This window comes from Enhydra lutris, unplaced genomic scaffold (assembly GCF_002288905.1).
Source record: "Enhydra lutris kenyoni isolate GAN:26980312 unplaced genomic scaffold, ASM228890v2 scaffoldscaffold57, whole genome shotgun sequence".
NCBI lineage: Eukaryota > Metazoa > Chordata > Mammalia > Carnivora > Mustelidae > Enhydra > Enhydra lutris.
In genome coordinates this window covers 7,016,379-7,043,194 of record NW_019154141.1, presented here as the reverse complement: position 1 = coordinate 7,043,194, position 26,816 = coordinate 7,016,379, and the positions used below count along the sequence as shown (strand labels likewise).

The 26,816-nt window shown below is 38.4% G+C and overlaps 1 protein-coding gene across 5 annotated transcripts in view; it reads left to right on the top strand.

Annotated features, from left to right (window-relative positions):
* Nucleotides 1-26,816, top strand: part of LOC111158095 (helicase with zinc finger) — a 172,878-nt gene that overhangs the window by 37,480 nt on the left and 108,582 nt on the right. For all 5 annotated transcript variants that reach the window (XM_022519932.1, XM_022519934.1, XM_022519935.1 and 2 more), the window contains 7 exons: nucleotides 6,585-6,709; nucleotides 8,560-8,616; nucleotides 14,356-14,407; nucleotides 15,794-15,869; nucleotides 17,962-18,160; nucleotides 18,611-18,718; nucleotides 19,765-20,062. In XM_022519932.1, coding sequence (XP_022375640.1) covers nucleotides 6,585-6,709; nucleotides 8,560-8,616; nucleotides 14,356-14,407; nucleotides 15,794-15,869; nucleotides 17,962-18,160; nucleotides 18,611-18,718; nucleotides 19,765-20,062 — 915 coding nt within the window. The remainder of the gene's footprint in view (nucleotides 1-6,584; nucleotides 6,710-8,559; nucleotides 8,617-14,355; nucleotides 14,408-15,793; nucleotides 15,870-17,961; nucleotides 18,161-18,610; nucleotides 18,719-19,764; nucleotides 20,063-26,816) is intronic.

Here is a 26,816-nt window from a genome sequence, read left to right as displayed (position 1 = left end):
TTATTAACTTTTTTTAAATTGATGTGGAGTTGACGCACAGTATTATGTTAGTTTCAGGTGTATATAGCATAGCGATTCAACAGATCTGTATTGTGCTGACCACAAGTGTAGCCCCCATCTGTCACCATACAACGCTATTAGAGTTCCATTGGCAATATTCCCTATGCTGTACCTTTATCCCCATGACTTATTCATTCCATAGCTGGAAAGCTGTAGTGTCGCTCCCATACCCCTTTTATTAACTTTTTTTAAATTGATGTGGAGTTGACGCACAGTATTATGTTAGTTTCAGGTGTATATAGCATAGCGATTCAACAGATCTGTATTGTGCTGACCACAAGTGTAGCCCCCATCTGTCACCATACAACGCTATTAGAGTTCCATTGGCAATATTCCCTATGCTGTACCTTTATCCCCATGACTTATTCATTCCATAGCTGGAAAGCTGTAGTGTCGCTCCCATACCCCTTTACCTGTTTTGCCCATTGCCTCTCATCCCCCAACCCTCTGGCAACCATCAGTTTGTACTCTGTATTTATGGATCTGTTTCTGCTTTTGTTTATTTGTTTTTATTTATTTATTCATGTATTGATTTATTTTTAAAGATTTTATTTATTTATTTGACAGAGAGAGACACAGTGAGAGAGGGAACACAAGCAGGGGGAGTGGGAGAGGGAGAAGCAGGCTTCCCGCCGAGCAGAGAGCCCTATGGGAGGCTGGATCCCAGGACTCTGGGATCATGACCTGAACCGAAGGCAGCCGCTTAACGCGTGAGCCACCCAGGCACCCCTTGTTTTGTTTTTTAGATTCCACATATAAGTGAAATCATATGGTGTTTGTCTTTCTATGATTCATTTCACTTAGCATAATGCCGTCTGGGTCCATCCACGTTGGCACAAATGGCAAGCTCTCATTCTTTCTTACGGCCGAGTAATATTCCATTGTGTGTGTGTGTTTGCGTGAGTTTGTATGTGTGCGCACACGGCATCTTTTTTTTTTTTAAATATTTTATTTATTTTAGAATGAGAGAGCACATGCGAATGAGAGAGGAGAGAGGGGCAGAAGGAGAGAAAGAGAGAAAGAATCTTGATGCGGGGCTCAATCTCATGACCCTGAAATCAGGACCTGAGCGGAAATCAAGAGTCAGACACTTACCTGACTGAGCCGCCTAGGTGCCCTTGTACTAACTACATCATCATCACCACCATCGTCATCATCATCATCTTTTTTTTTTTTTTTTAAGATTTTATTTATTTGAGAGAGAGAACAAGTGGAGGAGAGAAAGGCAGAGGCAGAGGGAGACGCAGGTTCCCCACTGAGCAGGGAGTCCAGCACGGGGCCCGACCTGAGGATCCTGAGATCATGACTTGAGCCAAAGCCAGATGCCCAACCAGCTGAGCCACCCAGGCATCTCTGTACTGCATTGTCTTAATCTTTTTTTTTTTTTTTTTTTTTTAAAGATTTTATGTATTTGATAGAAAAAGCGCAAGCAGGGAGAACGGCAGGCAGGGGGAGAGGGAGAAGCAGGCTCCCTGATGATCAGGTATCCCAGTGTGGGGCTCAGTCTTAGGACCCTGAGATCATCACCTGAGCTGAAGGCAGTTGCTTAACCCACTGAGCCACCCAGGCGCTCCTGCATCTACTTAATCTGTTTTTCCATCAGTGGACACTTTGGCTGCTTCTGTATCTTGGCTATTGTAAAGAATGCTGCAATAAACATAGGAGTGCATTTTTTCAAATTAGTGTTTTTGTTTTCTTTGGGTAAATAGTCAGTAGTGGAATTACTGGATTGTTTGGTATTTCTTAATTTTTAAAAAAGTGATCTTACTTATTTGTCAGTCAGAGTATGCGTGCATGTGTGCACAAGCAGAGGGAGCGGCACGTAGAAGGAGAAGCGGGCTCCACACCAAGCAGGGAGCCCAGTGCAGGACTCGATCCCAGGACCCAGGATCATGACCTGAGCTGAAGGCAGTGGCTTAACCAACTGAGCCACCCCGGCGTCCCTAGTTCTTATTTTTTGAGAAACCTCCACACTGTTTCCTACAGTGGCTGCACTGATCTGCATTTCTACCAACAGTGCACAAGGTTTCCTTTTCCTCCACATCCTCATCAACATTTACTGTTTTTTGTCTTTTTGATTGTAGCCGTTCTCATAAGTATGAGGTGGTATTTCACTGCAGTTTTGATTTGCATTTCCGTGATGATTAGTGATGTTGAACATCTTTTCATGTGTCTGTTGCCCATCTTTATGTCTTCCTTGGAAAAATGTCTATTCAGGTCCTCTGCCCATTTTTTATTTTATTTATTTTATTTTTTATTTTTTTTTTAAAGATTTTGTTTATTTTTTTTGTCAGAGAAAGAGAGACAGAGAGAGTGCACAACCAGGGGGAGAGTCAGGCAGAGGGAGAAGCAGGCTCTCCACTGAGCAAGGAGCCTGATGCAGGACTCAATCCCAGAACCCTTGGATCATGACCTGAGCTGAAGGCGGATGCTTAACTGACTGAGCCACCCAGGCGTCCCCTCTGCCCATATTTTAATCAAATTGTTTATTTTCTTGGTGTTGAGTTATATAAGTTCTTTTTATATTTTGGGTATCAACCCCTTTTTGGGCATATTATTTGCAAATATCTTCTCCCATTGTAGTTTGCCTTTTTGTTTTGTTGATGGTTTCCCTTGCTGCAAAAGCTTTTTATCTTGGTATAGTCCCAGTAGTTTATTTTTACTTCTGTTTCCCTTTCTTGAGGAGGCATATCTGGAAAAATGTTGCTAAGGCCAGTGTCAAAGAGATTACTGCCTGTGTTTTCTTCCAAAAGTTTTGTGGTTTCAATTCTTGCATTTAGGTACTTAATCCGTTTTGAGTTTATTTTTGTGTCTTGTGCAAGAAACTGGTCCAGTTTCGTTCTCGTGCATGTAGCTGTCCGGTTTTCCTGACACCATTTATTGAAGAGACTGTGTTTTCCCCATTGTATATTCTTGTCTCCTTTGTTGTAGATTGAAAGTTTTGGGAAAATACTTGATTAGGCTTAGCTTTTCTTTCTTTTTTTAAGATTTATTTATTTATTTTATATATATAGAGAGAGAGCGTGCGGGGAAGTAGGGGCAGAGGGAGAGAATCCTCAATTAAACTCCTTGCTGAGCACAGAGCCTGACTCAGGATTCAATCCCAGGACCCTGAGATCATGACCTGAGCTGAAACCCAGAGTTGTACAACCAACTGACTGAGCCATCAAGTCGCCCCAGCTTAGCTTTTCAATGAAAGATTTTAGAGATAACTAAGGACTTGTTGAAAGAAATCTTCTACTATAGTGTTGTGACTGAAAAGATACAGTTAGACTCAACATTTATTGTATTTAAGCCTTATTTTAAATCACCTTTTTCATTGCATGTAATTCTTTACAAGTAAAAGGAATTACATTTTAATTTTTGATTGTCTCCTTTTGACAGCCAGAGGCTATCGGACTCTAAGAGAGGCTATTTTGTTGAAATAGTTGAATGAATATTCCTTAAATATTACACATTTCAAGTAAGACATATACAAGAACTGAAGAATGAGAAGGGATGGAGACCTGACTATATATAGTAACAGAGGTGGGGTGTTAGGTCTCCTCCTTAGTAACTCCCAGTAGGCAGGAAGGAGCTGTTCAGTTTGGGAATACTTGTGTGCTCACAGTAAAGTCTCACAGAGTTGGTGGGAAAAGAATTTTTCTGCAAGGCATTGTAACATATTTACAGTGCTTGAGATTAGATTATATTTTTAGTGTCCTCTCTTTCGGCAAGTTCATGATTTGAGCTAAGGCAAGTTTAATAATACACAAGGCTATACTTTATTTTCTTTCAGGTTTTTTCAAGATATTACAGATAATGACTGACTAGATTGGCAATATTGCAGTTTAATTTTGTTACATGATGCAATAGCAGGAGCGCTTTTTATCTATAATTGTTGAGTATTTTTTGGTGATAATTCTTCATGTGGGATCCTGTAAGACAAACGCAATTGCATTTTAGGGCAACAGTTGGCAAAAAGTAAATCAGTACTGATTTTTGTCTAAAAAAGGGAAAGAGAGAAAAAGAAACATAATTTTGACAAATATTGAGGCCTTTAGACATCAGTATAATGCAGGAACTTTTGCAGAATGGAATTTGGCAAATACTTTGTACAAAACCAAAGATCTGCGAAAGGTGTTTGTAACTATGGTGTGATTTAATACTCTTTAAACATGACACAATTTCCTGATTTTGAAATATTCTTAGATTTTTTTTGTTTGTTTCCCTGAAACATTCTTTAATGCTTGAAAACTGGTTTCTTAATAGTGCAATTACTGAAAAGGAATTAGAGTATTTCCTTAGCAGTTCTCATTACTGCTGTATGATTTTTAGAAGGGGAAGGTAACATGCAGGGAACTTCTGTGATGAGACTGTGCTAGATACTTTATATATGTAATTAACACAATTAATCTTTACCACAACCTTCCTAGGTAGCTTCTGTCCCTTCCATTTTATAGGGGAGGAAGCAGTCTTAGCCGAAGTAAGTAGTCCAGCCCTTAGTAGGACTATTGTTTCTTCTTCAAAGCATTTTATTATTCAGTCCTTACAACAAATTTATGTGTGTTTCTGTTTGACAGATACAGATACAGACTGAGGGCCAGAGAGATAAAGTAATTTGCCAAAGGTCATATTTGAATAGTTTTAGGAATAGTAAGAGCCGAGGGAGATGTGGGCTTACTAGGGAATTTTATAAGATGTTCAAGACATTCTTAATGATACTGTGCTGGAGTTAATCACTTACTGGAATTATCTGGGGACATTGAATAGATCCGTTATGTGGATGGAGTGAGACAACAGGTTGGCCCAAACTAAAACTAATTGAATAAAACCGTCTTAAATACAGAGAGTCTGCAACTTTCAATTCAGTAATCTGCTTCAATAGGGGATATATACATAAAGATGTTTATTGCATTGTTAGTTTTGATAGTTAAAAATTGGGATCATTCTGGAGCCAGGGAGTAGTTAAGTAAATTGATGTACATACTTGATGGAACACCATATGGGCAATAAGATGAGAAACGTAAACACTCTGAGAACCATGGAAGATACTGAATGTGCTGAGGGGAAAATAAAGCAGAATACAAACTATTAGATTTATATCAGTTACAGTCATGTAAAAATTACACAAATATTGATAAAAATTGGAAGCGAAAATGAATAAGTGAAGACAGTCTGTTTAGTTGAGTGATGAACTTATAGGGAGTTTTTAGGTAGAATTTTATTAGTGTTCCTGTAATGTTATTTGTGTAATGGAAACATTGAACAACATAACGAAAGGATGTGTTCAGTACAACCAAAATAAATACATTATGAACAGACTCAGTGGACTTTAAATATGCAGTATATTATACTGATATTTAAACATTTCCTTGGAAATAATTAGAAAAAAATGGGGGGTGCTGGGTGGCTCAGTGGGTTAAAGCCTCTGCCTTCGGCTCAGGTCATGATCTCAGCGTCCTGGATCTCTGCTCAGTGGGGAGCCTGCTCCCTCCTCTCTCTCCCTGCCTGCCTCTCTGACTTACTTGTGATCACTGTCTGTCAAATAAATAAATAAAATCTTAAAAAAAAAATGGAATTTCCAAAATATTTTCTTTCAGCAAGTTACTTTCTTGCAAAGGAAGCTAAAGTGTGTTCAAACTAAAAATAGAATCTTGGACTTAGCAGCGAAGAGGAAGATACAGATTGTTTTACTAGTTGAGCCATTAGCAGTTGGTGTGAGAAATCATCTCAAATGACATGGCATAAAAATGAGGATATTCTGTATTGTTAGAAATGTGTGCTCCTGTGATTGTATTAAATCTGCAAACACATGCAGACAATTAGGTCAGCATTTTCTGTGGCCATGTGACAATTAGGTTCTTAGTTAATCTTGCTGGTTTTGATAAAAGCTAATTCTTAGCTTTGGAATACCACATGTGGAGATTTGCAGTTTCTATTCTTACACATTTTAATGGCACTAGATCTCTCATGTCACTGTTAAAAATGTGGAAACTTTATTCAGAAAATATCGGCGTTTTCATAGCCCTCACTTACCCAGGAATTACAGGCTGAATGGTGTTTTACACTGGAGAGAGAGGTTTTTTTTAAAGATTTTATTTATTTATTTGACATACAGAGATCACAAGTAGGCAGAGAGGCAGGCGGGGGCGGGGCGGGGTGGGGGGACAGGCTCCCTGCTGAGCAGAGAACCAGGACTCTGGGCTCATGACCCAAGCCGAAGGCAGAGGCTTAACCCACTGAGCCACCCGGGCGCCCCATGGAGAGAGAGGTTTAAGATGAACTCATGTTCCTGTGACTTTGATGTGATCCTACCTGGCTATAGGCCGTGGTGGGTTAGATATGTGGATTGACCCATGTTTCTTCTTGTCTTCGCGCATATCTTGGACAGAACTGAAACGTCACAGCTTTCTACCAGTACTTGAAGTTCATTCTTTTAGCACATAAGAATTCATCTTTGTGATAGTGTGCTAATGTTATAATCAAGACAAAAATGTGCATTGAACGTTACATGGTTGATGCTGGCTATTCTTTCCTAACAGTGCTGGGAGAAGGCCTGGCCAAGGGAGATGGGGCCTTTCAGGCAGTGCTCTGCTGTATGCAGCTGAAAGGAAAGCTTCAACTGGTATCCAGCATTCTTGCCAAGTCACTGACAGGAGAGTCCCTGGTACGTTGACGAGCTCTATTTATGAATGTGTGAAAATGGATTCATTCACGTGACTCCTTAAGCATATTGTGGGGGAGAAGTAATTAAGTTTGCATTTTTTCTCTTGCTTCCTCCTATTAGAAATCAAAATTCATGAGTATCTTCAGATACTCATTTCTCTTCAACAAACTGATGTTTAATCATTGGGTTCTTATGGTGTGTGATAATATATATATAAGAATAGCACGTACTTTTTAAAGCTTTGAAAGTATAGGATAACTAAATGATTTTCTTTAAAGATGTCATTTTATTAGAAGCTGGGAATATTTTGGGGTTTTAATTAATTAATGATTTTTTTTGGTGAGTAAAGCAATAGAAGTTTGTTAAGTGAAGATATAGAAAAAGCTCTCAAGAGTGAGAGGAGTCCTAGGATGGTCGCCCTATTTATTTAAAAAAGATTTTATTTATTTATTTGACAGAGAGATAGAAAGCACAAGTAGGCAGAGAGGCAGGTAGTGGATGAGGGAGAGCAGGCTCTTCGATGAGCAGGGAGCCCAATGCAGGGCTTGATCCCAGGACCCTAGAGTAACGACCTGAGCCAAAGTAGCCGCTTAACGGACTGAGCCACCCAGGTGCCTCTGATTGCTCTATTTAATTGATTTTATAAGCAAGCTCTAGACCCAGTGTGGTGCTTGAACTCAACAATCCTGAGATCAGAGTTGTGTGCTCTACCAACTGAGCCAGCCAGGTGTAGTCCTTATTTTGGGCTTTACTTATTTATTTATTTATTTCTTATTATTTAGTTGAGAAAGAGAGAGAGGGAGAGAACAGGAGAAAGCGGGGTGGGGGTAGTGGGGAGGAGTAGAAAGAGAAGCACACTCCACGCTGAGCAGGGATCCTAACGTGGGGCTCGATCTCAGGACCCTGGGATCGTAACCTGAGCTGAAGGCGGACACTTGACTGACTACACCACCCAGGTGCACCTATAGTGTTTTGGGTTTTATTTATTTATTTAGGGTTTTTTTTTTAAATTTTTAAAGATTTTATTTATTTATTTGACAGAGAAATCACAAGTAGACAGAGAGGCAGACAGAGAAAGAGAGGGGGAAGCAGGCTCCCTGCTGAGCAGAGAGCCCAATTCGGGGCTTGATCCCAGGACTTTGAGATCATGACCTGAGCTGAAGGCAGTGGCTTAACCTACTGAGCCACCCTGGTGCCCCTAGTTTTGGGTTTAAAAAAAAATTTTTTTTTATTATTTATTTGATAGAGATCACAAGTAGGCAGAGAAGCAGGCAGAGAGAGAGGAGGAAGCAGGCTCCCTGCTGAGCAGAGAGCCCGATGTAGGGCTCCATCCCAGGACCCTGGGATCAGGACCTGAGCCGAAGGCAGAGGCTTTAACCCACTGAGCCACCCAGGTGCCCCTAGTTTTGGGTTTTAAAATGCTCCTGTGGACTGAGTATTTTAATCATACAATATGATTGTATAGGGTTCTTAAAATTGTAAGGGTTTCTTATAGTTGTGCTTACACTATACAATCAGCAGATTGTATAGTGTTCTTACAATTTCTTAAAATTTATTTTTCGCTTTGCATATCCAATCTTGCTCATCAGTGACACCTTTTGTGAATATTTTATTGAATTGATTTTAAACTTATACAAGGTGAATAAAGTGTTTTAGGCCACACTGTATATTTTGTCCTGTTAGCTTTTTAAACTTTTCTTACAGATAGATTAGCTTTATTATCACCATTAATGATAGTGGGATGGGAGGTGAGGACAGCATTGTCTTTTTACAGATAAACCTTAGGAACAGTGGAGGAGTTGAGTTATGCCCCTTAGAACTAATACATTAACTGGTTTTTCCCTTTTCAGAATGGGATGGTAACAAAAGATTTGACAAGACTAAAAACACTTCTCACAGAAACAGAGGTAAGACTATTTCAGTGGATCTCTTTGGAAAGAGTTTAACTCAGTCTGGCTATAGTAAGTGTTCTGTATTAAAACGGAAAATCTTTCGTCATCAGCCAAGAAAGCAAGGCTGTTACGGTGGGGTAGCGGAACTTCCTGGCCTTCTTTTCCATCGTGGTCCCATCCCAGGAACTTTGCTTCTTCTCATGTATCCCCTGCACCCCAGGTCTTCTGTTCCTAATTCTTTTTAGTGGTCTCTGGCCAACAAGTGGAAAGATGATTGGGAAATTTTAGTGTTTAACTACATCTGGCTGTTAGAAAATACTGTCATTAAAAATGAGATAACCCTCAAGCCTTCTTTTTAAAGCAACTAAAAAGGTCTGTGATCGAAGGACCATTTTTAGGGAATGGAGTTTAGGAGATGGAAATAGTGTGTATCAGGGTAACTGGTGAACAGAAACGTGCTCTGGTGAAGCACTTGAAGGGCACGTAGAAGGCCAGGGGACAGCAGTGGCATGGAACAGGCCCAAAGCTTTGTAAGTTTCAAATTTCTATTCCTCATAGAGGCATTTAAAGTATTTTTATTTAGATGTTGCTTTTTATTTCATTTATTTATTTATAAAAAGATTTTATTTATTTATTTGACACAGACACAGCGAGAGAGGGAACACAGGCAGGGTGAGTGAGAGAGGGAGAAGCAGGTTTCCCCCTGAGCAGGAAGCCCGACACAGGGTTTGATCCCAAGGACCCTGGGATTATGACCTGAACCAAAGGCAGATGCTTAATGACAGAGCCCCCCAGGCGCCACTAGATGTCACTTTTTAAAAAACAGCCATTTCTGTCAGCTTTGATTATAAATGGAAGCCATGTAAAGTGATTGGTTTATTTATTTATTTTTTTCTTTTTCTTTTTTTTTTTTTTTGAGAGAGTGCAGGAGGTGGTGGGAGGAAGGGCAGAGAGAGAGAGGGAGAGAGAGAATTTTTTTTTTTTTTTTTTTTTAAGGTTTTGTTTATTTATTTGACAGACAGAGATCACAAGTAGGCAGAGAGGCAGGTGGGAGCAGGGGAAGCAGGCTCCCCGCCGAGTAGAGAGCCCGATTCGGGGCTCGATCCCAGGACCCCGAGATCATGACCTGAGCCAAAGGCAGAGGCTTTAATCCACTGAGCCATCCAGGCGCCCTGAGAATCTTTTTCTTTCAAAGATTTATTTATTTATTTATTTGAGGGAGTTGGTGCACGCATGTGTATGCGGGGAAGGGCAGAGGGAGAGAATCTTCAAGTAGCCTCCCTGCTGAGTGCAGAGCTGGACTCGGGGCTTGATCTTACAGCCCTGAGATCATGACCTGAGCCAAAACCAAGAGCCAGATGCCAGGTGCCTCTGATTGGCTTACTTATTAAGGAAACTGGCACCACATAGACCCTATGTGCGGTGCTGGGAATATAGCACTGACCAAGACACCCATAGTTTGGGAGGTTAAAGTCTTGGGGAAGAGAGAGATAACAAATAAATTGGACAACTATAGGTATAATTCACATTGAGTAAAGTTGGTATGAGGGGACAAAAATAAGCTTTCTGTGATGGAAACTATAACTGGATTGGGTGGTCAGAGGCTGAGATAGCTAAGCAAAGAACTGAGCGGTAAGAAGGTGCCAGTCCCATAGTGAGTGAGAGGGAGGATGCTCCACGTGGTGCAGAGAAAGAACAGAGGCCCAGGTGTAGACTGTGACCTCCTGTGGATTGCTTTCCCGTTCTAAATCTAATAATATGTGTCACATACTGACAAACGTTAAGCAAAGAAGACAGTCATCATGAATTGCATGAGCTGGATGAAGATACTTTTTGTTTTGCTGCAATTATAGAGGCTTTAAACAAATGTTATTTTCTTTGTCTTACTATAAATTGAGTATCAGTAAGCTCTAATTAACTTCAGAGCCATTTCCTTTCTTGTATATACGCAGTCTTTTTAATTTCTAAGGCTTAGAGGAGGACTGATAAATTTAGATTTTCAACATGGAATGTAAAATAAGATGACTTTTCATTTTATTAAAATTTTTGGCTGGGGGCGCCTGGGTGGCTCAGTGGGTTAAACCGCTGTCTTCGGCTCAGGTCATGATCTCAGGGTCCTGGGATCGAGTCCCGCATCGGGCTCTCTGCTCAGTGGGGAGCCTGCTTCCCTTCCTCTCTCTCTGCCTACTTCTCTGTCTACTTGTGATCTCTCTCTGTCAAATAAATAAATAAAATCTTAAAAAAAAAATTTTTTTTGGCTGGCTTTTTTATGGCCTTAATCGAATTATCAGCTTTACATCTGATAATCACACACAGAGATATATATTACGTATTTATATAAAAATTTTAATTTTTAATATTTATAATGCTCTCACATGTAAGGCCTCAAGTATCACTTGACTCCTATTTTATAACTGTACTTTTGGGAGAAGTGACTTAAGTTTTGTTTATAATTAACTTTTCTCTGTAACCAACATAGTATTTTTTTGGCTAGTGAACTCATATTATTAAAAAAAAATCTGTCTAGAAAAAGCTAACAAACAATGAAACCCTTATTATTGCACATGACGTATTAAAAAATTTAGAAACATTTATTTTTATTTTTTTTTATTTTTATTTTTTTAAAGATTTTATTTATTTATTTGACAGACAGAGATCACAAGTAGGCAGAGAGGCAGGCAGAGAGAGAGGGGGAAGCAGGCTCCCTGCTGAGCAGAGAGCCCGATGCGGGGCTCGATCCCAGGACCCTGGGATCATGACCTGAGCTGAAGGCAGAGGCTTTACCCACTGAGCCACCCAGGCGCCCCTAGAAACAATTTGTTTTAAAGATTGAACTGAGCTGGCATTTAAGTGCTAGGGGATAAGGATAAAGACATGAACTCAAGGCTAACTAATGGAAACAAAACCCCAATATAAAGGTTTAAAATATCAAATTAATAGATCTGTTGGTAAATTTATAGACATTCTAGCAATATGAAATTTGGCCGCTTTTCGTGAAGGTGTCAGTACAAATTAAAGATCGATCATAAACTAATTGATATTGCCTTTCTGTCTTGGGGTCTGAACATATAAAAAGGTGTTTAAAAAAAACCCCAAAACACAGTACTTTGGAACCTAAAAGCCATGGTGGCTAAATCCTAAGCCCGGGCCAAGCTTCTCATTCTTACGAGCCCTTGTGGGGCGGATGTGCTGTTCTCCAAACCCCACCAGCCTGTGAGCTGCGGTGTCCGCACAGGCGCACCTGCTCGCTTGTACATCACTGCAAATGCTGACCCGTGAAGCATGCCATGTCGTCTTCCCTTCTACCTGTTCTCAATGCTTTTAGCTTTGTCCTAAGACTGAAATATTTTATTCCTGTTTTTTTCTTGCATATCGGGTGAATTTATTTTGATAAAATTTTAAGACTTTTTTAAAAGTTTATTTATTTATGTAATCTCTGGCCCTAACGTGGGGCTCAAACTCACAACCCCAAGATTGAGAGCCGCATACTCCCATCGACTGAGCCAGCCAGATGCCCCTATTTTGATAAATATTTTAGAGGAGGTTCTTTAAACTCACACATGAAGTGAGCTTTTAGCTTTTATATTTATAAATTTGATGAAGATGAAATGTAATTTTTTTACAAGATTTATTTATTAGAGCGAGGAGAGGGGTAGAGGGAGAGGGAGAGAAAAACTTAAGAAGGAGACTCCATGCTGAGCAGGGAGCCTGATGTGGGGCTCAGTCTCATGATCCTGAGATCATGACCTGAGCTGAATGTAAGAGTTGAGCACTTAACTGACTGCCACCCAGGCTCCCCTGAGATCATATTTTAAAGGCTGGTGTGGGACCTATGGCACTTACACCTTGCTTGTAGAATTTAAAGAGATTTTTTTAAATGTATCTTTTTTATGAGCATAGCACCCTGGTAATGTAAACAATTACTCTTGATTTAGCTTACGTATTCTTTTTTTTTTTTTTTAAAGATTTTTATTTATTTATTTGACAGACAGAGATCACAAGCAGACAGAGAGGCAGGCAGAGAGAGAGAGAGGAAGGGAAGCAGGCTCCCCACCGAGCAGAGAGCCCAATGCGGGGCTTGATCCCAGGACCCTGAGATCATGACCTGAGCTGAAGGCAGAGGCTTTAACCCACTGAGCCACCCAGGCGCCCCTAGCTTATGTATTCTTATAGTCAGTCCTCATTTTCCAGAAAGAATGGGTTGTCTTTAAACATTTTTAGTAAGTAGTTGGAGAATCAGGAGGCATCTTCCTATAGAAACAGTATTAATGGTGATTTAGTTCCAGCTCAGCCTGAAAAGTCCAGTTAATTAATGATGTATGAATTATAGTGATATTATTGTTTCAGTTATACCCAATTAGCATTTAGACATTATCTCTACAGTATAGACATTCCAAATTTCATTTGGGATACTGTATTCTCTGATTCAGTTCCACGTTTACTGAGCTCCTGTGCTGTTCAAGGTTCTCTGGGTTTTGGGAAGCTGAGGTATCTGTGAAAAACAAATCTGGTGGGCCAGTTGGAGATGCACATAGCTACTGTACCCATGGGGCAGGCTGCCTGTGGTCAGTAAGTGTGGCAGTGGAAATATAAGCAGGGAGAAGAGAGATTAACAGTCTGTGGGGAGACCAGGAAGACAGGAGATTAAAGGATGGGGGTGCTAGGTAAAGACCCAGAGGTGACTTGGTACAGGGTAGCATGGTAGTCACTTGGTTCAGGGACAGATGAGAGCCTTGGCCAGGATAGTGGCAGCGGGAGTAAAGAGTATGAGATAGGAGGGACATTCTAGACCTCGTTGGGCAAGATTTAGAGAATACTCAGGAGTAGGACAGAAGAGGGAGAGTTCAAGATGGCTTTCAGAATTTTAGTCTTGCTCTCTTTGGGAGTATTAACGCGAGATAAGGAACATGAGAAGGACGATGAGATTTGGGATAAAGATGATGAATTTAATTTTGGACGTATTTGTTTGAAGTGCATGGATGATCATCTCTCCATCCACCATCCCATCCTGGATGCATTTACTGGGCACCCATCATGTGCCTGGTCCTCTGTGAGCTGTGGGAATGTGGCAAGGGAGTCAGGCTGTTGGCAGTGGATCTGTGCGTGGCTGACAGTGATGCGGTGTATAAAACGCTGTTGGGTGTTAAGAAAAGTAAGAAAAAGTGCTGTGGCTGGCACCCAGGTGAAATGGGAGGTGTAAAGTTTAGAGTAAAATTAGAGCCAAAGGAGTAGATTGGGGATTTATGTGCACCAAGGGGACTTGAGTCAAGAAAACCAGGGAGTCAGAGTGAGTGGGTCCTCAGCTCCATCATGGGAGAGGGGCTTATCCCAGAGCGAGGGGGACTGGCAGGATGTGCTCCAGGCCCCACAGTGGTGGCATTGCACTCGGTGCAGGAGAAAGGCACCTCTCTGGCTGGTCATTCTCTAGATGTTAGGAAGAAGAGAGTGAAATGAGTAAACGAATGGAGGCGCGACTCCGTGGACTTTATCGTTTACTATCAGGTAATTTTCATATAGGGAATCTCTATCCGTTTCCTTCATGAAGGCCACATAAGTACCTGCTTTCTGTATTTAAACATACTTTAACATAGAGCAGAGATGGATGCAAAAAAATACTGTTTAAAATATTAATGTGTATTAAAATTTCGAAGTATTCAAGCTCAGCCTTAAAAAAATGTTGAAAACATCCAAGTTTAATTCAACATCAACTGGTTATTTCTTATTATAAAAACATTTTCATTTGGAAAATTTCAGACAGCCACTAGTAACGTCCTGTCTGGATATCACGTGGAAGACTTGGAAGGGGGTAAGTACCACATTCTGTGTTACTTCTGCTAGCTGTAATTGCTGACGCCGCTTTGTTCTTGGTTATGGGGAGGACGTTTGCTGAGTTACAGTATATATAAGTGGAGGTTTGGAGAGAACGTACAAATTTAATTTCAAGAAGTAGGTGTAGATGAAAGCATTTTTTTCCACTGGCCCCTTCTCATAGCATAATGGAGTCAGGGAGGTAGGAAGTATCCTTTTCCTGCCTCCATGTAGCTCAGTGTAAGTAAACCTCATCATTAGCAATGTCAAGTTGCTACATTCTCCATGTAGTGGGGAGTCTTTATCTTGTTCTGTCCCAGGCTAGTCCGATTACTACTTTTTGGAAGTCCTGATCTGTTAGCTAAGTTGTTCCTGCCACAGTTAAAATCCATGACCTCCTCTTCTCTTGCCAGAGGAAAGGAAAGAGGGACCAACATTCATTGAGTGCTTGCTGGATACTGTGTACCGTGGTAGCAGCTTTCACAAAAACATGTGTTGGCTTCTCCATCTTTTTGATAAGTGATGAAACTGATGTTTATTAAGGTTCAGTAGTTTTTCCAGTCACACAGCTGGAAAGGGATGAGACATGGCTTTAAACTCATCCTGGCTGAATATCTTTTTTTGGGGTGGGGGTGGGGGTGGTAGCACATGATTTGTGAGGAAATAGAGAATGGCCGTGAGGTCCTTGAAAACTTGGTGCTGCTCAACCTTTGTTGCTCTAGCCTTTTCTTTCTTAAGCCTTATTTTCTTTGGTTTATTTGGAACTTTTACCTAAACGAATCAAAGCTCATTGTATTCAGAAGTAAACAAATGTTATTTTTTTTTTAGCTCTTATGTCAGAATTCAGTGTTTTGAACCTTATGTCAATTGTAAAAAAGGATGATTACTTGATACAATGACATGTGCCAGACAAATCCTAAGGAACATGGGTAATAATGTGGAACTTTTCACTCAATATGCAGTATTGAATTTGTTCTACATAATTTCCTTCCAGGTTATGATAATTTCCTCATTCCTGAAATAATTCTAATAGAGACACATTTTATACTTAAGAAATGACAAACATGCCAGCATTGCCCCCTTTAGTTGTTAGGGAAGAGACTGCATTGGAAATATATCCACCAGTTGCTAGGATAGAGTCAGGGTCATCGACCTGATTTAGTTGCTGGGTAACTACTTCAGTAATGTCTGAGTTTCCTGTGGTTAATTGAATTTAACTCATTTGATTGGTAGATTACTTTTTTGATAGAGGCAAGTATGTCATGTCCTTTTTACATCATCTAGGATGATGTGTGTGGAGGGTTTATAATATTTCTTACACATTAAAATATCAGAATTGTTAGCAAGCCTCAAATGATAAGACTATATCCTGATTACTCTCTAGGATCTTGTAATGGTTGGCATTTCCGCCCACCACCTAGGGGAATCACAAGCAGCGAGGAATATACTTTGTGTAAAAGGTAACGTGAATTTTTTTTTTAAACCAATGACATGTCTTTATTCAAAGGATAGATAATTTTCCTTCACTTTCTGAAGAGTAGTAATTCCAAGTTAAAGAAGATAATCTGTGAAGGAAGAAGTATAATGATTGAGTAAAATGGTTTACTTTCAACTTGAAACAGAAGCCATAATTAATGGTCATTATCATTAAATAAAAGTCAAGGCCATATCAGGGAGCCTTCTTTTAATTACAAACAACAGTGAGCTAAATTGGGATTGTTAAGACTTTGTGTAGAAGTCTTTTATAATACCAGTTGAATTATTATGACTGAATTTAGTTCTGGTCTCTTATTTATGTGAAATGTACCTCTAACTTATAGTGATTGAATTGAAATTATATAATTGAAGTAGAGCATAAAATAGATGAAGAAATGTTAAATTATTTTAATAACTTTTCTAAAAAAAGAAAATCTATTATCTTCATGTTGTCCTTATATATAATTTATGAGTAATTTCTATTTGAAGGGCTAACCTTTCAAAAGTCAATCGTTGTTAAGCTGGAAAGAATTCTTAAAAAGTCACATTCTGAAAGGTGCACTTCAGTTCTTTCTATAAGAAGTAGTAGTGAGGGATTTTAGATGTAAATTCTCATTACTGTAGGTTGTTTTTGATAATGAAGGAAATTGCATATATAGTTTTGGTGATTGAATAGTCAAGGTCAGATAGGATTTTATAGTAGAAATAAAGAAACTAAGTAGTAAATTTCAAAAATCCTGGTGGCATCATGTTGTAGTAGAGGTGGAACGGAGTCCTATGCAGAGGAAATGTGAGAACGTTTATAGGCCAGTAAGAATATCAAACCTTTAGTATTTAAAGAAATAACTTAAAACAAAGCAGTAGAATAACAAAGAAATATTTGGCTCATTAAGACGTACTTAAGAGAAACAAATATGTGATTTTTTGAATGTGTCTTAGAAAGCATAAAAGAACTTAATAAGTAGTATAATTTAAGTTCCAGTACTTTGTATCATTAAGAAAAGCTTTAAATACAGTCATATTTTCAAATAGGATGAACCATTTGATAATTTACATTGTGCTGTGGTTTGTTTTATATTTCTTACTGTCCATATTTTTTCAGTTGAAAAAATATATATAAAATATAATAGTTCTCATCTCTATTTTGCTACTTATAGTTTAATTTTCATCTTTTTGTTCAGAAGATCTTTAATTTTTTGATGTTTCAGTTGTTTGAAAACTGGCTAAACCCATAATTTTGTAGGACACTTAAAACTTAAAAAAATGAACAAAGTTTTGCATTTTTATCTGTTTTGACCACTGAATTTTCAGTTGAATATTCTGAGTCATAAACACCGAGAAACCATTAACTCTGTCCTTTAATATGAACATTTAGGAATTTACCATTGAAGAATTTAATCTGACTATTAAATTAATTGTGATTCTAATATAGAACTTTTATTCTTAATTTATTTAAAACTTCAAGCAAATGGATATAGTCCAGTATTTTCAATGAAATATAGGTGATAGTAATATAGAAAAGAGTAAAGGCATAACATTTGAAGGTGAAAAGTTAGAAGCCTTAATATGATAATTTAATGCTATAGTAACATTTTTTTTTTTTCAGAATGAAATTCTAGTGTGTAGAGAATTGTCTTTAGGTGATACCATTTTGAGAAGTAGGGCACACCTGTGTTTGATGCATTGTTCCACTTGATGTCAGTGTTGCTTTAGGAAAATTCTGCTCTAAGAAGAATTGTCCAAATAGAGTTGTTACATCATGAAGGAGGAAGCTACCTTTTCGATGCCGGTTTTGTGGGCGAGGGGTGGTTATGATTGATTATGTTTTGCTTTAGCATCCCCGTATTCCAAAAAAAGAAGTCGCTGAGTATGGAAAGTTGCTGTAGTGATTAACTGTTATAAATGTTCTTGAAACCTCTTCTTCCTCCTCTGTGCAAGTCAGTGTGATAAATATGGCCTTTCAGGAGATGAAGTTTTGTTTTTGTTATTGAAGAGTTGGAGGGCAAATTCTGGAAGTTTATCTTTTAAATGGTCCAACAAAGTATATGATAAAACAGTCTTTCCTATTCTACTTAGATTTTTAGAGCAAGGAATCTGTAGGTATGGTGCGCAGTGTACTTCAGCACATTCCCAGGAAGAACTAGCAGAATGGCAGAAAAGATATGCTTCACGCTTGATAAAATTGAAACAGCAAAATGAGAATAAACAGCTCTCAGGCAGTTACATGGAAACCTTGATAGAAAAGTGGATGAATTCATTATCTCCTGAGAAAGTGGTGAGGAAAATAAACTGCATTTTTGTTTGTTTGTTTGTTTGTTTTAAACGATGACCTTGTTTGAGTCTTGACTTTATTTTGTGCTATTTTGGTTTATTTCCTTATCCTCTGTATGAAGAACCTGATTCTTGATAAAGCGTTTTTGTAGCAAAAGTAGACCCTTTTGCTAAAATAAAGAGCAGAACTAAGCCATTTGTCTGTGGAGATTTGCAGGTATTACGTTAATCTTCATTCAGGGAGTGTTTACTGCCGTTTTCTTGTTATTAATTTTCTTATGTCTTGTCTAAGCTTTGTTGTATTTTGTTCTTATAAAATTAATGTATAGAAAGCATCTTACTTTGTAAACGGTTCCATCAACATCTTTACTGTTGATAGTTATTTACCATGCCAGAAGTTTTTGTCTGTGCTTTGGGGACTGAAAATACAACATTAATTGCTCTCTATTTTCAGCTCAGTGAATGTATAGAAGGAGTAAAAGTAGAGCATAACCCTGATCTGTCAGTCACCGTCAACACCAAAAAGTCCCACCAGACATGGACCTTTGCTCTTACTTGTAAGGTAGGAATTTTGTGCTAATTAGAGAATGCAGTTTTTTTTTCGATTTTCTTGAGGCTTTTTGTGACCTTTAAATCTCTGTGTTAGAGCACTGAAAATGTTTTAATCTAAGTACATCTTAAGTAGGTTCTGTATTGTGCTAAAGTGTATTTCTGTACTTTGGTCATTAAAGGTATAATATTCTTAGGTTTTGAGATAAAAATCTTTATAGATATTTAGATGTTTGCTAATTTACTAATTTGATAAAGTGGTCTTTGATATATTGTCTTCCAAAGTTGGAACATAGGATGGGGTTCATGGCTTATAATTAACTATTTACAAATTGAATTGTTTAATCTGGCGGTTCTAAGATATTTAAACAGTCACAGCTTGTTTTTATATTTGATGAAGTCACAGATTCTGTAATAATGTGGTCTTAATATGAGACATTTTCTGCAGTGCTTCCTGTCTTGAATATAATCTTAAAAGTTTAAGAATGAAGCAGAGTCAAACTTTTCTGTGAATGTGTGCAGTGGAAAAGTTCTGCGTACCTTTTGGTGGCATTTCTTCCACTGTGGCTTCTGCATCTTGGGATGAACAATCTGGGAACATTTAGCTTTGGCCTTGAACCCAATCCAGTGCCTTCAGAGGTAACTGCCCTCTTATGAAGACTTCCTACTTGAAGTGAGATAAAACTTTTTTAGGCCAAAGGTATGGAAAGTTGGAATGATCTAACCGGGTGATAGAGCTTTTGCCACAAAGAAAGACAAGCATATCCTAGAAAGAGCAGGGAGGCTAGAGATGTAGCATAAATATATCATTTTTTAAAATTTCAGCTTTACTGAGTTATAAGTGACATCATAAATATATAATTTTAACAACTGATTTTTTTGTAACCATTCTCATTTTTTTCTTAAATGGCTTATAAACACAATTTGTATTTTTAACATAGTCTCTTAGAAGCATGGGAAAGTAAAAGTCCCTTATGGAAATATTTTCATTGAAGAGCCCAAATACAGCTGGATTTTTCACCCCCTTGTACTCAATGAATTATTTTAACTTCCTTGTAGCCTGCAAGAATGCTGTATCGTGTAGCATTGCTTTATGATGCTCATCGTCCTCATTTTAGTATCATTGCAATATCTGCCGGAGATAGTACTACCCAGGTATCACAAGAAGTCCCAGAAAACTGTCAAGAATGGATAGGAGGAAAGATGGCCCAAAATGGATTAGATCATTACGTGTATAAAGTCGGGATAGCATTTAACACAGAAATATTTGGAACTTTTCGCCAAACCATAGTTTTCGACTTTGGATTGGAACCAGTACTCATGCAAAGAGTAATGATTGATGCAGCTTCTACAGAAGGTAATATTTAGACTTTTTTCCCCTGATACGATGTATTAAAAGGCACTATAATGGCAGTATTAAAAGATATGTATTGGCCCCTAAATATTCCATGGATAGAGAGAGAATAATAAGGAAAAAGATCCCAAAGCAATCGACTCATTTACTGTGTAATGGGATTAGAATGGTTCACATTATGCCCTGTTCGCTCTACAGTCATCAGGCAAACTTGCTTTGAGCTTCCTTAAATTTGTATGAGTAGATGATCAGGTCTGTTTTGGTCTACTAGCTTTGTTTTTAAGGTAAGATGATTTTAGCACCATAAAACCTTTCAGTATTAATTTGGGTAGACCGTTATTTCAGTGGTAATCGTGAGTACACCTCCAATGTCTGTTTGCATGTCTGACTGAGTCTCCAGTTAACTTTGCTGACTTTAGTATGGTATCTTTGAATGAAAAGCCCTCAATAGAAGATTTCATAGGTTAGTTTTGTATATTCGCTGGTAAAGGAGGCCATGGTGCCTTTAGTAGGATCTGCTCTGTGTTCCTGGGAAGATGTCCCTGCTTTCAACATGTAAACACCTACAGAAGATGATAATTACTTTGTACGTAGTTACATTACTGCCTATTCCTAAGTTTTATGCCAAGCTCCAACGCGACAAGGGAAAGGGCACATTTCCCTGCATTTCTTTGGCTTTTGGTTAGATTATAGGTGCTTTTTTTTTTTTTTTTTAATGAATACTAAATATTTATTTAACAAACACTTCATGTGATACTTTGTATTACGTTGACCATAACCGTATTGTGGAGGGTGTTTTTTGCTATGTACCACTATGTCCCATTTATGAGAACCTAGAAGTTTTGTTCATGAGCAAATGCTAGGATTTTATTTTTTGGACACAATGAGCAGGTGGAACTAGTTCTGTCTCCTTTCCTTCAGCTGCTGGTAAGGTTAAAGCAACATTTGGGCCCAGATTGAACAATTAGGCATTACCTTCTAGTGTGTGTGCTAATATTACCCAGACTTATTTCAACCTCACTCAAACCTTATTTCTTACTTATTTTGATCCCTTATACCTGTTTTTATTCTGTTGTATTGTGTTTTTTCATCCTCTCAGTACCCTTTGGAATCAGTATGTTAATTCCTGTAGCCAAACAGTTGACAAACTAAGAATATTTAACTTATGTTTGTTAGTATAGGAGCTCTTTGGCAATTTTTTTCTGCAGAAAGTCAGATAGTCTTTTAGATGTTTCCAGGCAGATGGTGTCTGTCGCAACTACTCCGCTCTGCACCTGTAGATGATATGGAAGCAATGGGCATGACTGTGCTCCAGTAAAACTTTATTTTCAAAAATGACAGCAGGCTGGAGTTACCTTGCATGCTGTGGTTTGCCTACCCTGTGCTAGGGCATTGCTTTTAGAGACTAGAACTTGAGAACTATTAGAAAGCACCCTTTTAAAATCATGAAGAGAGACTAACACTCATTTCCCGCTTTCCAGTGTAACTCTCAGGACGTTCTTGGCTTCCATGTGCGTTGTATTAGAAAAGTTGGCTTTTAGATTGGTGTTTTGTAGCTCATGATTCATTTTCCTATAGAAAGAAGTTTGTGTTGTCAAGAGCCTGTATCTTGTTAATGAAAGCCTATGTAGTAAATAATATGTTACATGATTGCATTAAAAAGTAAGAGAAAATGATACTATTAAGGCAGATGAGGGAAGGGGGTGATGATGAGGAGGATTTCAGGGCATCCTCATGGGCTGGAGAGATTCAGGGTACTTTGACTACTTTTGCCTCAGGTATGTGGTAGTTTTCTAGTTTGAGAAAAAGAGCAGTGAACAGACTTCAGAGTCAAATAGAATAGGATCTGAATCTTGATTTTTTCATTACTTTTGTGACCCTGGGCAGGGTGCTTGACATTCCTGAGCTTCATGTGGAAACCTCTATTAAGTGGGCCTAGAACATTCTATCTTAGAGGATCGCCGTGAGACGGAAAATAAACTTTGTACAGTATCTGATACACAATAGGTATTCAGTAAATGGTAGCTGTTGATTTTATCATGAGCCATGATTAGGATAATTCCTTGCTTGTAAGTAGAATGAAAAAAGTAGGAAGAGAGAAGGAGAATTCTTTTAGCAAAGGGAGGCCTGGGGCTAGGGTGCATGCAGAGGAGGGGCTGAGAAGCCTGAAGACCGACCTGAGCCCTTTAAACCATGGCACCTGTGGATCTTGGCAAGAGAATACAAGAGAAGTTTGTGGAAGAGAAGTTGTCCATGATGACCCACGTTTTGAGTGTGGGAGTTTCATTTCTTTGGTTTCTAATATATCAGTTTGAAAATTTAATGAATTTGAGGCACTTGGGTGGTTCAGTGGGTTAAGTTTCTGACTTCAGCTTGGGTCATGATCTCGGCGACCCGGGATGGAGTCCTGCATCAGGCTCCTTGCTCAGCGGGGAGTTTACTCTGCCCCTCCCTCTGCCCCTCTTCCCACCTCCCTGCTTGTGCTCTCTGCTCTCTTTTTCTCTCTCAAATAAATAAGCAAAATATTTAAAAAAAGAAAACCTAATGATTTTATATTTTATACAGATATGGTAGAAGGAGTTAATACAGTCAAGGATATCCTCCCATTTGGAACTAATATGATGCCTTACCCCTTTTTGTGATAGTTCTTTATATCCTTTTAGTGACTACTTTGCAGTTTGTTATCTTTGCTTATTTCTTCAAACAAGGTTTTGCTTCTAAGTAGTTACATCATAGAAAATAATTGAAAAAAATTAAACATTTTCTTGAACTAATTCGGAAATAAAATAGTTTCACATAGTGAAATTTGTACTTCAAGGCCAGGAAAAATAATTATTACAAGAAGACAATTCTATAGAATGTACAAAATGTATTTTCTGATAGGAGATTTTGAACATTATAGACATTAAAACTTAAATTTAGGTTTAGGCAAGCTAGGCGACGTTTGGGCTGATGTTTCTGGTCATTACTGACATTAGCTGACCTGTTGTGGTAATTTTTAGTTTTTTGGTGTTTTCCCTACTCTTTTTATTTTAATTTATTTTTTATTTTAGAGAGGGAGTGAGATCTAGAGCACAGGTTTGAGTGGGGGGTGCAAAGGGAAAGGGAGAGAGAATCTCAAGCAGATTCCCTGCTGAGTGTGGAGCCCACTGGGGGCTCGATCTCACAACCTTGAGATCAGGACTTGAACCAAAACCCAACAGTTGGATGCTTAACCGACTGAGCCACCCAAGCGTCCCATTTTTTAAAGTATAATTTTCATGATACCTATTTCTTTATTTTTTATTTTAGGTAGGTTCCACACCTACTGTGGGGCTTGAACTCACAGTCCTGAGATTAAGAGTCATAGGCTCTACTGACGGAGCCAGCCAGGCACCCCTGTTTTCATAATATCTAAAGCATCCAAACCTTTTCTGTTAGTAGGCCATGTTTTAGTTGTAAATGACAGTTCTGCGAACTGCTCAGGTAATAGGTATGACTTTAACTTTGCTTTTTTCCAGTGCTTTTTCCAGTTTTTTCCAGTTTTCCCCAGTGCTTTTTCCTTGTTGGGGAAAGGTTCAGGTTAGGCTTAGGTTCAGCAAGAGAAACTGTATGCACTAAAGAATTATTGTGGATTAAAGACATGCCTCTCAGAAATACGTGACAGGAGACCATTTACAAAAGAAAGAAGTTAGTGAGTTGTCCCCTTGCTTAGAAAACGAACTGCATTATACACTTTATCCTATGACTTTGAGTAATGGAAAATTTTTGCTTGGCAAAATTGATTTGGAATTCTGCTTTGAATATGTGGAAATTACATGTTGAAAATTAATTCTTATGTTTAAATTTGAAAACTTGGTAGTACACATTTCTCTCCTTTGAGTCTAGCAGTGAATGTTAATATTTACATTAAAATTTAGTATGACTTAAAAATTGTCTCCAAATGCCAAAGTTGGTGGTAAATTAAGGGCAGGTTATATATAGATGTATCTCTGTCAATATCGATATAGATGCTGATAGTATGAAAAGTCATAGAAAAATAGATTTTAAAAAAACTGTACTTGTCAATAGAAGATAAATATTGAGTAGAAGCATGTAAAAAGTAATGAGGTACTCCTGTGCTGTTATTTTGCTGTTTTAACTTTTTCTTTGATTTAAGAGATGGAAGATAGGGACAGACAATATGGGTAAGCTAAGAGATGCTAATCTTGTTTCTGTGTAGCAATTTTTGGGAAAGGAATGTTACTGAAATGGATAGCTGAACCTATGGTTTGGGATTACTTTCAGATTTGTAATTTTGTTACTTTGGGCAGTTAAGACTTGTAAAGGCATGACCAAAATGTTTCCTAAGGAAGAGTGCTTACTTCCGATTTCAGAATTGAGAATCATTTGATCTCATTCTCTTTAATTCCTAATTAAGTAGAGCTATTCTGAATATATTCTGTATTTACATGCATTTATTTATCGCACGCTGTTTCTACGTCCACCCTTGTGCTAGGTGCGTAGGACATTGGATTTTTTTTTTTTCTCCTGACTTTTTCTTGTCTACTCTCCAGGTTCTGTTAAGGATAGTTTTCAAGTCTGCTATATTATATTCTTCAAGAGAAAACTAAACCAAGCCTTTGGATGCTTTGTTAGAATAGTAACTATGTGGCTGAATGAGGAGGGCACTGCTGTTCTCAGTCAGCAGGACCAGGGAAGTTGGGAAGCATGTCTCGTGTCCGCTTAGGCATTCCAAGCTTGAATTCTGTTTGTGGAAGTAGCAACTCTTCCCTTATGTTATCTTCAAAAAATTAGGTATATTCTAATTATCTTTAACTTTTTCTTCTGAATTTCTCTTAAAGTATGTTTATAGCTTCTGCCTACCACATCTCAGGGTAACAGGTCCTACAGGTTTATAATTCTGTCAGATTTGCTTTGGGATTTATTACTGGAGGAGTTGGTTGGTAAGTCAGGTTAAGCTCTCTATACATGGTTTTCTGAGTATTGATCCTTCTTAGCCTGTCCACTTGTCTTCTTGGCAGAGTGTTTTTCATGTTAGCCTCATCTAGGTTGAAGAAAAGTACTTTCTAGGGATGGACTGGCCCAGCGGCCCCCGGTAGCACACATGCGTGGTTCAGACGTTGGCAGTTGCTGCCGCGTGCTGGAGGTGTGGCTGCGGCGAGGCCCGGTTGTACCGGTTGTAATGTTACCCATGGGGAACCTCCTCTCCCTCCTCTAGTTGCAAAGGGGCTTTTAAGGGGTGCCTGGGTGGCTCAATCAGTTAAGCATCCAGCTCTTGATTTCGGCTCAGATCATGATCTCTCGGGGTGGTGGGATCGAGCCCTGCATCACGCTCTGTGCCCAGTGGGGAGTCTGCTTGAGATTCTCTCTCTCTCTCTCTCTCTCTCTCTCTCTCTCCCCCCCTCCCTCTGCTCTCTCTCTCTCCCTCTTCTCCCTTTCCCTTTCTTTCTGTCCCTTTTTTTCTCTCTAAAATAAATAAATCTTTAAGAAAAAAGTCTTTGAACAGGGACTCTTAAGACCTAACAGCTTTTAAGGACTGGAACTTAGGTGGGTGTTTGAAAAGGCCTAATAAATTGCTTCTTAAAAGTCAGAGGATTGGAGGCAGAAAAGCTTGTCTCAGTTCAGATGAAGTAGGGAAAGAGCTTTGGCAAAATATGTCCTTAGTAGTTGCTGGCCGCAGTTCATTTTTGATGTCTGAGTTAATGACTGAGATCAGTAATTTGTGGACTTTTTGATGTTGGCACACATGGATGTTTTTCAGGGTTCTTCTTTCTGTTCCTTGAACCCTCCCCTCTCCTGTGGTATATTTATAGTCACTTAAAAATAAATTTAACATTGTTTGGGAATTGTTTTGAAATTGTGCTACCTGCTGGAGACACGAATTTTAATAATTTCATAAAAACAGGGCGGAAATCATGGCACTGTCTAGGTAAGATGAGAAAAACAAACACTGTTTCTTATGCCACTTTTCCCTGAAAGACTGAGTACTTGTAGTCCAGAGTAGAATGACTGTCTGTGTAATTTGCTTTGCATAATAAATAGGTGACACAAAAATGTTTTTAAAAGGAAAGCTCAATTATTTTCGGTTTCTTATTATCCCAGTTACTTAAAATTAAAAATCGGTTAGAAATAATTAGTGGCTTTTTAAAGAATATGAATGAACATAATGTTGATCAAGGCATGGTCTGATTCAATTTCTTATTTAAAATAAAATTATGAAATACAATTGCCCTATCTCCAAATAGTGGACGTCCTTTTATTACCTATTACAGTGATTCTTTGAGAGTATATGGAGTTTAGTTTTTATTTTTAAAGAGCTGGTTTTTTGGTTTGTCATACTGTACCATTGCTGTTTCTCTTGACTTTTGAATTAAGGAAAATAAATTTTTATGTGCATCCTTGTTTTTGGACAATGATTATCATCTGATTTTTAGTGATAGTATAATCTCTTTTAGAAATGTTGGCATTTGTGTAGCTTAAATATTTTTTGTACCTATGATTTAACGAACGAAAGGGCAGGGCCCACATTTTGGATGATTTAGGAAGAAAATATGGTTAGTTTACTTTATGAAACTTCTACTTTTGAAGCTATTGCAAAAACACCATCCTCATCTCATCCAGTGTATTGTAAGAATGCAGGCCATCCTAAAACTTGATGATTATAGTTGTATTTATTTTATCCTTTGAGAAATATTTAAAATTGGCATCTAGAAATACCTTTTCAAGGAGCAAAGGCAAGAAATTAGGTCCTTTACATTTGAATCTTTACTAAGAT